The sequence below is a fragment of the Pteropus alecto genome, unplaced genomic scaffold, assembly GCF_000325575.1.
Source record: "Pteropus alecto unplaced genomic scaffold, ASM32557v1 scaffold22, whole genome shotgun sequence".
NCBI classification, from domain to species: Eukaryota; Metazoa; Chordata; class Mammalia; order Chiroptera; family Pteropodidae; genus Pteropus; species Pteropus alecto.
In genome coordinates, this window is record NW_006434839.1 from 15,977,417 (window position 1) to 15,990,455 (window position 13,039).

The 13,039-nt window shown below is 35.3% G+C and overlaps 1 protein-coding gene across 1 annotated transcript in view; it reads left to right on the top strand.

The window, feature by feature from the left end:
* The window catches only part of TSPAN12 (tetraspanin 12), a 62,351-nt gene extending 50,003 nt beyond the window's left edge, over nucleotides 1-12,348 (top strand). Inside the window, exon 8 of the mRNA XM_006910575.1 lies at nucleotides 10,784-12,348. Within this exon, the coding sequence (XP_006910637.1) occupies nucleotides 10,784-11,089 (306 nt within the window). The 3' untranslated portion in view covers nucleotides 11,090-12,348. The remainder of the gene's footprint in view (nucleotides 1-10,783) is intronic.
* Nucleotides 12,349-13,039: the final 691 nt, after the last annotated feature.

Consider the following 13,039-nt stretch of genomic DNA (forward strand, 5'->3'; position numbering starts at 1 on the left):
ATTCTCTCAGTTGCATGTTATCTGTTCTGTGAGCTGAGAGTCATGAACTGCCTCTTGCAGCCCTCAGCCAGAGTGGAGGTGTCCTCCTTTGTATCCTGCTGTCCTTAGTAAATGGTTTTTGTTTTATGATCTATGTACATTTTTTTTTTTCCGAGCAGTATCTCAGTCCTGAACACTTTTGGTAACACTCTTCTCCTGCTAATATTTTTAACCAGTTAGAAAGATGAGTCAAAACTATATGTCTGTTTTGACTAATAGAAACTTTTATAATTTTCACACACAACATACTAAATGCATATTTCCTCAGCACTCTGAGCCAGAGATAGAGACTTGAATGTTATAGATACAAAAGGACATGGTGGGGAATGGGGTTGGTTGTGACTTTCTGGCAATTTCTACATTGTTATGAGATTGATTATTTTTTCTCAATAACTCTGCTCTCAAGTTTCTAGTGGAATTCTTCTCAGAACTAAGTAAATTGCCATGCTGTAAATGAACAAAATTAGGGGCAATTGTTAAAAGAAAAACCTAAGGTAGCAAGTGAGAGGTAGCAGCTTAGGTCCCTGGCCAGGTACTGGCCAATCGCATTAACCTAAAGTCAGTCAAATCTTCATAGAAATAATCTTCACATCAATGGCTAGAATAAGAGGTAGGAATTTGACGATCTTGAATTGGGACTCAAGAAGAGCCTGATACAGGGTAGACAGTCCTTATTTGCTGTTGTGTTTATGTTTGAGGTATGCAATTGGAGCACTTAGACGGGGTAGGAATTCACTGGGCTTCCGGTCTTAAAAGATAAAAGCAGATGTTAGCCAGGTACAGAAATATTTGGGTGGCATGGGACTGAAAGAGGGCATTCCAAGCGAAGAGGCACTGGTGCAAAGTTAGAGCTGAAAGCAAGATAGCGCAGAGGGAGCAAGGGGCTGGACGCAACAGGCGCTGGATTATAAAGGACCCCGTATGGCTTGATAATGCATTCGTTTTATACAGAAGTCTGTGAGTAGTTGCCAAATAAAAAAGGCAAACATGTTTACAAAATTGAAGCATTATTATGAAAGGAAGGCTGAAGACAGAATAGTTGTGGGATTCTGATTTATTAATAATGAAGCTCCGTTTTCAGATAAACACACATAGATCTCCTGCCCAGATAATAAATGGTGGGCAGTTTTCAGGCTCAGTGGTTATTTAGATGGAATATCCCCAAGAAGTTTCATTCTCAGGGTTCTTTTATATAAAGCCAAAGACACTCCTGTCTGCCTCTCTCCTTACTTCATTATCTCCTCGGCAACTGCTGGGCAGGGATCAGGTGGACTCTGTCTTGGGGTGATATCTGTTTTATCATTCAAAACCCTGAATGGCCAGTTTGAGCATAGCGAAGGGGAGGGGGCGGATTTCTTTTATCTTCAGGCCTTGATCTGTCCTGTTGGTTTTGCTTCGGGTATACAAATACATTCTTCTTTTCTATCACTCCCTTTCCTGACATACTTTAATTGTGAGTTTCCTGTTGCCTATTCACTATTCAAACAACTTTTCCCCCTTGTGTTTTATTAGTAAAGACTTGCAAATTTTGCCTTTAGAATTTACTGATATGAAGACCATTATAATATTTTGACCTGGAAAGTAATAATTTTAAATTTGTGCTTAAAAATCATTATATCGGTAGAGTATGAGTTGAGGTGAGGATTAGATCTTGAGGCAGGGAATTCTGTAGGAGACTGTTGTGGATCATTCATGTGAGTGATTATAAGGGCTGGAATTCAGGTTGTGCCATTCAAGATGGAGAGGAGGGAATGAAAGTGAAAAATTTTAAAGCAGGAGAATGAACAGGACTAGGTGATGAATTGGCTGCCCGGAGTGAGTGACAGGGAAGTTGCAAGGACAGTTGACTTGGACTTGGACCCCGAATAGATGAAGAAGCCATTTATTGTGAGGCTAGGTTGGCTTTGACTATTCCACTCTGAGTCCTGTCAGATTTTCCATGTGCAGAAATGCAGTAGGAGATATGAAGCTCAGGAGACAGAACTCAGCCAGAGATATGGGTCTTGTGTGTATGAATTAGAGAAAGAGCTAACTCAAAATACAATAGCTTGAGTAAGGAAAGAGTCTATTTTTCTCTCATAGACCAGTCAGCGGGTCCAGTTTGCCATGCAGCTTTGCTGCGTAAGTTCATCCAGGGGCCCAGGATGGTGAGATAGCTTCACCTTTTTAACACCTGTCTTCCAAAGTTGCTCTGTTCTCCTCCAGTTTCGGCCCATGGGAAGAAGGAGGAAGCGGGAAGGAGCACATTCAATGCATGAAACTCTACACTGATCACCTTTGCTCATATTCTGTTAGAGAGGGCTCACAAAGCTGTGCTCGTCTGCGAGAGAGGCTGGGAAATATTGTCTCTGGCTAGAAGACCGTGTACCCATAGACTACGTGAATTACTATGAAGAAGTGGAGAACAGACTGGGGCAAATTGGGGGACTGACAATTTACAAATGTTATCAATGTGTATGAGGCAATGATTACATGGGAGGAAAGACCACACAAAGAGACTGTGATGTAAGCCACGAAGGACTGAAGATGGGGAATGGCAACACTTAAGGACAGAGGAGTAGTCGCCAATTAATTATAGGCAGAAAAGAACTGGAAAGCAGTGCCCTGGAAATCAAAGGAGAGGTTTTTAGGAGTGAGTTTTTCTCAGTGAGGAAGGAAGCATTGTTTGGTGGTTAAGACTAGGCTCCGGGGCCAGACTCTGGGTTAAATCTTTGATCGGCTCCTTAATAGCTGTGAAATCGTGGCAAGTTTTTAACCTCTCTGTGCTTCCTTTTTCTCACCATTTTTTGTGAGGTTCAACCTATAAAATGAGGATCACCAGAGTATCCATCTTCTGGGGTTGTTTAGAGAGTAAAGTGAATTAGCATATTTAAAATTCCTAGAACAATGCCTGTTTGCAGTATATACTACTAGTAAAAGCTGAGAGTTAAAGTAAATCAGGAATTGAAAAGTACACACTGAGTTTTTCAAATAGGATACACATTTGTATAGATCGATGAGCAAGTATTTTTACATGCATTACCTCATTTAAGCCCCAAAACAATTCCATGAAAATACAGTATTATTATCTCCATTTTACAAACGAGAAAAGTGAGGCCCAAAGAGGCTAAGTGATCTAGCCCAATGTCATAGAGCTACTCAGTGACTGAACTCAGATCTATTTGATTCCAAAGTCCGTACTTTTAGACGCTAAAATTTTGAGATGTGAAATACACGGTGAGGGACTAGCTGAATATTTGTAGATTTTTTTCACTTCCAAACCTCAATTTCCTAATCTATTAAGCAACCTCATTATAGTCTTACAAAGATAAATCAGGCTACTTGATGAGAAACCCTTAGCAAACAACGTGGCACATAATTAATGCAAATCTTTAATGCATGGTGGTGGCTAATAACAAGAATAGTAACAGTAACTTATTAATGTATTTATTAAAGTAAATAGAATTTTCACCAGCTAAACTGCCCCTAGTTTTGCTTGTAATGACAGAAAAATATGAGTTTTCTGGTTACATAAATTTGTGCTGACTGAGGGTAGATTTTCAGGTCAAGGTTTTGGGGGCTTCATATGGTTTCCTACTTTGCTTGTTTTTAACACCTTCACGTTTCTCATAGACGAACATTTAGGTGGACGAAAGGGCTCAGTCAGAGAGTGTTTGAAAGAGCAGTTTGTAAAGGTTCCGCTCAGTCAGTCAGGCAGGGGATGACTGCTGCTGGATCTGACCTGAGGAAGTACAGCACCTTCTGGATTTTCTGACTCTAGACTCTTTATAAACATTTTTTTTTCATTGTTAAAAATGAAAAATGTTCAGTAAATGCAGTCTTTTAAATCTGATAATTCTTCCTATCTAATCAAAGATTAAATGATATATGAGAGCTTGTCATTATTAAAAAGTAAGAAGACTTTCTACTGCATTTCCTGTGCATGGGTTTGGTTAACCTTAATCATAAGAGAACATAAAGTCCTATAGTGAATATTACTACTTGCTTTTTAATTTTTTTTCCTGCAAAACTTATGATTATCAGTGGAGAACTGCAATTTTAGAAGAAATAAGGCAGAAGATTATATATTTGTACCTGATAATTAACACAGTCACTTCAAATTTGGGTCATGTTTATTACCAAAAATCCATTATAAAAATATACTGGTATGCATGGCTCCTAGATTTTATTTATACTTTATTTCATAAGCATAAGAGGTCCACCTAATTCTTTGACATGACTGAAAAGCCATGGGCGCTCTTTTTAGAAACTTATTTTGTAGATAGATCAGAATAATTTCAAGTATGTAATTTCCTCAAGCGAAATGAGGCATCCTGACACGCCTTTGAATACATTCCAGGAATTTTAGGGATTAGTAATTTTTCTCTCATAAAAAGGTAATATTATTTACAGTTAATAGTTGACCAGAATTTTAATATTGCATCAAGTAGGTTAGCCAATATGTCTTATTCATAGCTTTGAATTATCTGAGGTTATTAACATAGGGCTAACATTGCTTTAATTAGGAAGAAAACATATCTAAGGTAAATCAGCTCAGAGTATTTTATTTTGAGAAAAGCAAATAAGTACAATTCAGTTCTTTCCTATTTGGAACAAAACACCCTTTGTGAAATGGAATGCACTTTTGAACTCTAATATTTCTATTTCCTCTTCTGACTCACTTAACAGAAATGTTTATTTATGCAAGTAAATATCTATGAACAGTACAATAGATTATATAGAGACACTTCTATTCTTTTTCTTCTCTAAACTGTGTCTTGCTTTTCAACAAAAGTGTCCAAGTTTGCACCTAAAAGTTTAAATCGTATGTATGATTATTTCATTGGCTTAAAATAAACTCATGGCTTGTGTTCAGACTGGATTACTTCAATGAGGATGATGCAGAATGGACCATAAACCTTGCAGTTGTTTCTATGAAGAATTTAGAGAGTGATTGAGGAGGACAGATATTTTATACAAAGAAATCCGGGAAAAAACTATCTTCTCAAGAAGAGAAATATTCTTTTGGAAACTTAATCCTTAACTTAAGTAATTGTGTAAACAAATTACTAATATTCAGCAATATGCTGCAGGGTTCTACAATGCCTTCTGAGTCGTCAAAGAGATTAAATTGTGTGCAGAATAAAGAGATTTGTGCTTATTTTTATATATTTACACCTTGTATCTTTTTTATTAAATAAATGACTTAATGCAGCACACAAGAAAGATATGATGAAGTAATAATTAAATATAAATGTCATTGGAAAGTCAGAGTTAAGAACAGAGTAATTAAACATGCTTAATATGAAGACACTTGGGGTTGTAGAGTTTCATATTTGTCACTGAGCTTTTTGAAAGCCCAGGTGAAAAGGAGATATAATAATTTGTATGATTTAATGTTAGAATGGAATATTCTACTTTTTCAAAGGGAGCAACATTCTAAAGTATTTTTTTTTCAAGTGGGATTTTTTAATCTACTACTCTCCATTACCTAGGAAAATATCTTCAATATTATTTTCCACAAATCTTTTTGAATAAATTACAGCTTAGTGGAGAAATTCCAATGTAGCAGATTTTGGTGATTGGTTTGATACTTGTACGTAATTTAAATTATCTAGAGTTGTCAATTGATTTCATTTCTTTTAAATTATCTGTAGATAATATGTTTTCCTGAGGGATTCTTGATAGAGAAGCATAAATTATAATTTAGTGTATTCCAAAGACGAAGTCAAGTACTAAAATTTGTTTTGTTTGAGGGATTATCTATGTGTTTCGTAAACTAAATGAGGAAGTGATAAGACTAAGGCATTGTTATAAAAATTGAGAACTCTAACTAGTAATCCTGCTTTGAATAAAAAAACCCTTGCTCATTTCGACGTGGAGATAATCTTCAGGGCTCAGTGACCCAGAAGGAAGCCAGGTCCTAACTATGTGCCATACAATCCTATGTCCATTCTTCTAGGGTACCTGAAAAGTTTTTTTCATGGGATCCAAAACCATTCACAATAGCCTTGGTTGTCTTAATATTTCATTACATTTTCTAGTTTTTTTAAAGTTAAAAATCAGTGTTATTTTCAAAGAAACATTGACAAAATCAGCACAAACCAGAAAGAGGCCATCAGGAAGATGAAGAATACGTATCTGGAAAACTTGGAGGAACTAAGAACATTTTTAATCCAGAGATGAGAACAGTTAAAGGGAACGCGATGCTTCAGATACGACTTTCTACCTTTTGGGAAAAGTATCATCTGAGAGCAGTACTAGGACCAGGGCATCTTATTAAGAAGACAGTTTCCAACAAGAAAGTGCTTGTTCAGAACTAGTGTCATTCAAGTGTGGACAGGCCTGTCTAGCGAGACAGAGAGTTCCTCTCATTAGAAGTGTTTTCTTTGATGGCTCTTTGTGTATGTGCACGAGCCATACTTTCTTGTTTCTTTGCATGTCTTATGATTTTCGTTATTGTTGAAAACTGGACATTCTAAATAATATCTTGCGGTAACTCTGGAAATCAGGTTCTTCTTCCTCCCTAAAGTTTGTTGTTTATCATTCTTATTGTTTGTTCGTTAATGACTTTCCTAAACTAATTCTAAAAGTCTGTATTCTTTGTTATGTGTGGCCCCTGAAGTCTGCTTGGTCAGCCTACTGGTCAGTTAATAAAAGAACGGAGATTTCGTTAGATGCCCACGGTACACAGAGCTGGTTTAGCTGCAAATCAAGTTCAAATAAAGATGGCTGGCAAGTGAGATCTTACAAGGAACCACCAGATAGGACAAATAATGGCAATACTCAGGGAATGGGGCTTTGAAGTAGCTCCACCCATATTGTGTTGCCTCTGGTGGCTTCTAGGCCACTGGTTTTCACTATAAATGTGGACTGTTGATTTTCAAGGCTAATGTAGAGCTGGGGAGGAGGATGGGAATATGGCAAATCAAAATACTACAAAGCTTGCTTTGTTACTGAGACTCAGTTGCTTTTATTAAATAAATGCTCCTCAGATTGCTGCAAGCCTTTGGTTAATTTCTAGAGTTCTAAAAGAGTCAATTCTGATAATTTTTGCTAGTGCTTTCATTGCTTATATGGTGGAGAGACTATGCAGAGGTCTTTTCTCTGCCAATTTTGCTGATGTCATTCTAGAAGTGCTTTTTAGCCATAATTTTAAAAGTTAAGTTGAACTCATTAACTTCCAAGATCCCCTCCCACTTAGAACATTCAATGTCAAATATATCACATTTCCAAACCATCCTAGATAATATAATTTGCTGTACCTTTTTTTAATAGATGCGATTGTTTAAAATAAAATTGAAACAGACTTTCCTAATGCCAAAATATGAACCATAGTAGTCTGTAGCTTATTGTCAAATACTGCTTTATTTTATTCACAGATTTAAAAAATAAATATTATCTTTCCTGCATAGTTTTTCAGGTTAGAATGAATAGTCAAAAAGGGGTGGGAGATCTTATTCCAATAAGAAGAAATATATAGGTAAAATTTAAGTGCCAGAGACTATTGAAAAAGTAAAAATCAAGTGATAATTGACTTATAGCATTTCACAAGATTGAATCATCAACATGTATTTCTTGAATTGTTTACCTTTAATTCTAAAATTTATTTTAATTATTATTACCAAAATATTGATATGTCCATGTTAATTCTTTCTTTATTATTTAAAGATCCATCTTTATACTAAGTACTGAGAATATAGGTAAGGAATCAACTAACCGTAATCCACAGCCATTTTCTATCAATTTCTTTGGAGATAGGTGCTGCATTACATGACAATGGTGTTAAATGATATGTCCATATAAATTAATTTTATAAATGTCTGAAGCTAAACCTTTTAAATTTAACAATTTTAATGTGACTCTTTCCAAACTATATTAAATACTTCTTTGCTTAATGAAAAGGCTAGTGATTTAATGTCTCGGTGACGAATAATCATTTTAGATAATTACCTCACTGTCCTGAAAAACAGTGACAGCCACCTTAGCTCTTGTGGGCAAGGACTGTTGCATCAATACTCAATGGTGACACAATGCTGTGGTTTTTGCATTTTCATACTTTTAAAAAGTTTTGTACCTCATACTTGTTCATTAATACCTACTTGCTTTTCTTAGATTTTCATCTATTTTAATTTGAGTTTTCGAATCTTCTGTGGGCTGACACACTAGATAAGAGTTGATACATACTGAACTCTTACCATGCACTAGACCCCATTCTAAGTGTTTATGTGTGTTTATTCATTTAATTCTCCCAACATCCCAAACAGGTAGGCACTATTATTATATATGTTTTTAGATGGCAAAAACTGAAGCACAGAGAGATTTACTTGCCCAAAGTTATATAGCTTAGCAGACCAAGGATTTGAAATTGAGAATTCCGGCTCTGCAATTCATGAACTTCACCATTATTTTGTATGGTGTCACATAAGGATGTTTGTTAGAATGACACAGAGATGTAAGAGTGAATGTGCTCTGGTAGACTAGCTAAGTGGAACTCTTTGAAAAATATTCAAACTTTGGCGAAGTATCTCTGTGACATCTGTTTTGGTTTCCCACAGAATGTGTGTGGGCACACACACATGCATGTATGCATGTGCACATTTGTATGTGTATTAAATGGATAAGATGGCTGTAGAAGGATCTTATTAAACTGGTGTTAAGTAGTATTAAATTATAAATATTTTAATTTTACTTTTGGTTAAATTAACAACATTTTCATAGTCTTTTGCTATTGATTTGCATTACATGATATACCAGAAAAAGATAGTTATTGAAATGTGTCTATGACTAGTTTCATTTTTTTCTTTCTTGAGAATAATGACTTACTAGAGTACGGTTACTGACCAGTATCTTTGGAAATCTCAGAATTATGTATTATTTGTTCCTCCTCTCCAATGGAATGCACAAGTTAACTGATTCAGTAGTCTGTTTTCCTTGGTTTAGTTGAGTTCTTTGTGGGATCTAGAGAAGAAAACAAGGAAGAAGTAGTTTAAATAATTGTTAATTTCTTTTTAGTCAAGTAGCTGCCTCAGTAGGCTGAGCACTAAGTCACTTTTACCCCAGACTCAGAATAAAAGCTTCAAAAAGTCACGTTCCTGCTGTTGGGAGATAATTTCCATGGGCCTCTTGCATTTGTGCATGTCTTGTGAGCAGAGGCACTAGCTGCCTTTGTTCTGAACTATCTTTTCAAGGGTTTTTGCATAGAAAACAGTCCTGAACACAGAGGTACTATTTTCCCTTCAGAGAAAAGGTAAGATATGTTTACTCTCCAGTATAATAAAGATTATGTCTCCAATGCAAAGTACAAGATTACTTACTGCCCATTATTAAAGGTTAGGGTTTCCTAAACTTGGGGTTCCTCTCCCATAATGCAACCCACTGTGTGTGTGTGTGTGTGTGTGTGTGTGTGTGTGTGTGTGTGTGTGTGTGAGATCTGGCTTTCTTCATGTTGCCATTGGGACTCAAATAACTGGCACATAGTCTGGCTATTGCTATTGCTATAAGTGATAAAGTTCTTTGCCTTTGTCTTCTGCCAGGACCCATGAAACTGTGGCAGGCTAACTTGTTAACTTCCAAGTAGAATAAAATATAAGAATCCTCAAAGTGCTTGAAATTTTTATTGTTAAAAAGTTCTTTCCTAGATTTTTCACTTCCATTTAGAATCAGCTTCCCTTTATAAGAATGAATTATTTCTTTACTGTGAATTCAGTAGAGACATGGAAGGTACTCTAAGCTTTTGTCATCTGAGAGATGACTTATGACAGTTAGCCACATTCTACCTCCTTTTCTTTGCCCTACCCACCCACCATTTTCCTTGGTCATGACTTTTCTTTCTCTTACTTTTTTTTTACTCCTTTCTTCTTCTTTCAGAATTTTCTTCTATGTCTACCATAAGAACTCCTTAGACTTTTTGTCCTTAAAACTAAACACAAACAAATAAAAATCTCATTAATCCTTTTTAAGCAGATGTCTCTAGCCTGTAGGGGATCTAAATATACCTTTCAAATGCTTACCTGATAGAATTAGGATTTGGTGTCCTGTCAAACATTCTCCCTTGTGTATTTCTGCACAGGCAGAGGACAGAGGTGTGTGTCATCCGGAGGGTAGGGGTAAGGGAATAGATTGATTTCTACCCACCAGCATGCTTCAGCAGCAGACTGGGGAAACATTCCTGATCCTTGGGGAAAAATCTCTGACCAGATGAATTATAATCCAACATGAATACAAATAAAAATAATGAAACATTATTTTTGAAAATTTTAGAGTCAGCACTCTGTGGCCTGGGCCCCAAATCTGGCCTACTGCCTTAGTTGCTCATGAAGCTTCTTTCATTGGAACACAACCATATCCATTCATTTACATAATGTCTACAGCCGCTTTCATGTGACAGTGGCAGAGGCGAGTAGTTGCAACAGAGACCACCACATGGCCTACCAAGCCTAAAATATTTACTATCTGGCCCTTTACCAAAAAAGTTTGCCACCCCCTGCTCTAGATGTTGTATTTTATACCTGCGGTTCTCAATTTGAAGTCGAGAAGAAAACAGGAGTTGTAAGTTGCTCAGAATCACTGGGGCAGGCTTTCTAAAAAGTGCACATTGCCGACTTCCCTCTGGCTTCTCATAGGTGTTCCCTGTTGAGAGTCACTGTCTTAAACTTAATGAGTCAAGTCGTTTGGTACCATTAACTGATACGGATTATTGTCACCATTTTGAGCCTCTGTAACACATCTAAAGGTAATATTGACCATGTTATTTCTTTTACAGGGTTGTGGGAAGAAAATGTATTCATTTTTGAGAGGAACCAAACAACTGCAGGTGCTAAGGTTTCTGGGAATCTCCATTGGAGTGACACAAATCCTGGCCATGATTCTCACCATAACTCTGCTCTGGGCTCTCTATTATGATAGAAGGGAACCTGGGACAGACCAAATGATGTCCCTGAAGAATGATACAACTCAACACCTGTCATGTCACTCAGTAGAACTGTTGAAACCAAGCCTGTCAAGGATCTTTGAACATACTTCTATGGCAAACAGCTTTAATACACACTTCGAGATGGAGGAATTATAGAGAATGTCAAAGAAGGAAATCACAAATTTATTTCATTGGACTTATGATTTTTTGAGCACACTTAACTGTTTTAGAAATGTGTAGAAATAAAAATGTTGCCTTAAAGAATTCCTAAGGATATAATTTTCAACCTTTTAAAATGAAGAGAGAAAAGTTTCCTATAAGTCACCACCTGGACAATGGTCAATGCCCTTTATACTGCTGAGGAGAGATCTAATACCCACTTTATAGCCTGTGTTAAGATTTTTTCTGAATACAGTTATGCTTTGAGGTTATGCTTTGGTACAGTTCAACCAATGTTTCTGCAGCAATGTAAACAAGTCATGCTATGATAGGATTGGAGTTATAGTAAAGTGTGACTTCCATAAGCTTGCTAGTATATAAAGTACCAATTAACTGCTAACCTTGGAAGTTAGACAGTACTAATGATTTTTTATTACTTGGTGATAGTCTTTTGAAGGTAAATAGATTATACATAAGAAAACTGAAGATTGGTGACTACCTAAATGTGATTTTTGCTAGTTACTAAAATATTCTCACTACTTACAAGAGCATACTAATGTATTGTCTTAAACTGATCAGGGATCTATGTGTATATAAGAGTCTGTGTGAAGTCTGTATAATTCAATAGATTTAAGTTCTTGTAATGTTAAAAATAACAATTGTGAAAAGGATAAATTTGTCTTGTATAGTACCATTATTTTTAACCTTTCCTGTTAATAGAGGTTTAGAATTCTGTCTTGGGTTTATATTACATACATAACTGTTAATTTAAATACTTAACCACTAATTTGAAAAATTGCTAGTGTGATCCAAAGGAGTCATTATAATGCAGAATGTAGTCTGGTCTCTAGGAAGTATTAATAAGAAAGTTTACACATAACTTAGTTCATTCAGCAAAGACTGGATATTATCTTTCTCTCTAAGACTCTTTTTGACACTAAACAGTTTTTTAAAAAGCTTATCTTTGTCAGTCTCCAAGTCTGAATATCATTCTACAGAGAATAGTGTTCCCTTTCTCAAGCAGAATGCTATGAGAATCATAAAAATAAGTGACAACTTAAATAGAGAATTTCTTTGCTCTATTACACTTTGCTTTATTTCCCTGAACTACACAGATTATTAAATTTTTTACAAGATTAAAATATATTTATTTGAAATGGGAAAAGTGCATTTTACTGTATTTTGTGTATTATGTTTATTTCTCAGAAAATGGAGAGAAAATTAAAACTTGTCAATAAATATTTTCTAGAGAGTAATAATTCATCTGTCTAATTTTTATACATTTTTATACATTATAAGCACTTTTACCACTCAAGGAGATTAACAAAGGGAGAAAAGTGTGAGAAGGAATGCCTGAATAAAATAATAATAATGATTTCCAAATATGGAACTAATCTGTAAGAATATGTATGTTCACTGAGAAGAAACAAAAAGATGCTCATTGACCTCAATTTTGATTTTGAGTTGAATGATAATGTAGTTGTTTGATGTAGTATAACAGTATGCCTATTTCTATTAATTAATCGTCCAGGTTTTTGACGTCATTTTTAAGATAAAAAAAAGTTTAAGGAATACAATATTTGAAATTAACTGCTAGATTTTTATTTCTTCCATGGATTTAAATAAAAACTGAGTAAATAATTTGCTCTATCAGTGCCCAAAGCATCCCTTTTTATAATTTCTTTAACACACAAATTCCCTATAATTTCATCTAAAATGCCCAAGTAATTGAGACAGCTATGAATATTATTTGAATTATTTGGACAGTGGTCAAATTTGGCTGCTTCTCTTTTATGTCACAAAAAGAGCAAGCATATATTGTGTCAAACTCAGTAAAAAAAAATCGTCAATTTATAAATAAAAGTCAATTTCTACATTTTTAGACTTAATATATTTTGATATATGATTAATACTCTAGAATAATTGACATAAATTTAGACAATCATA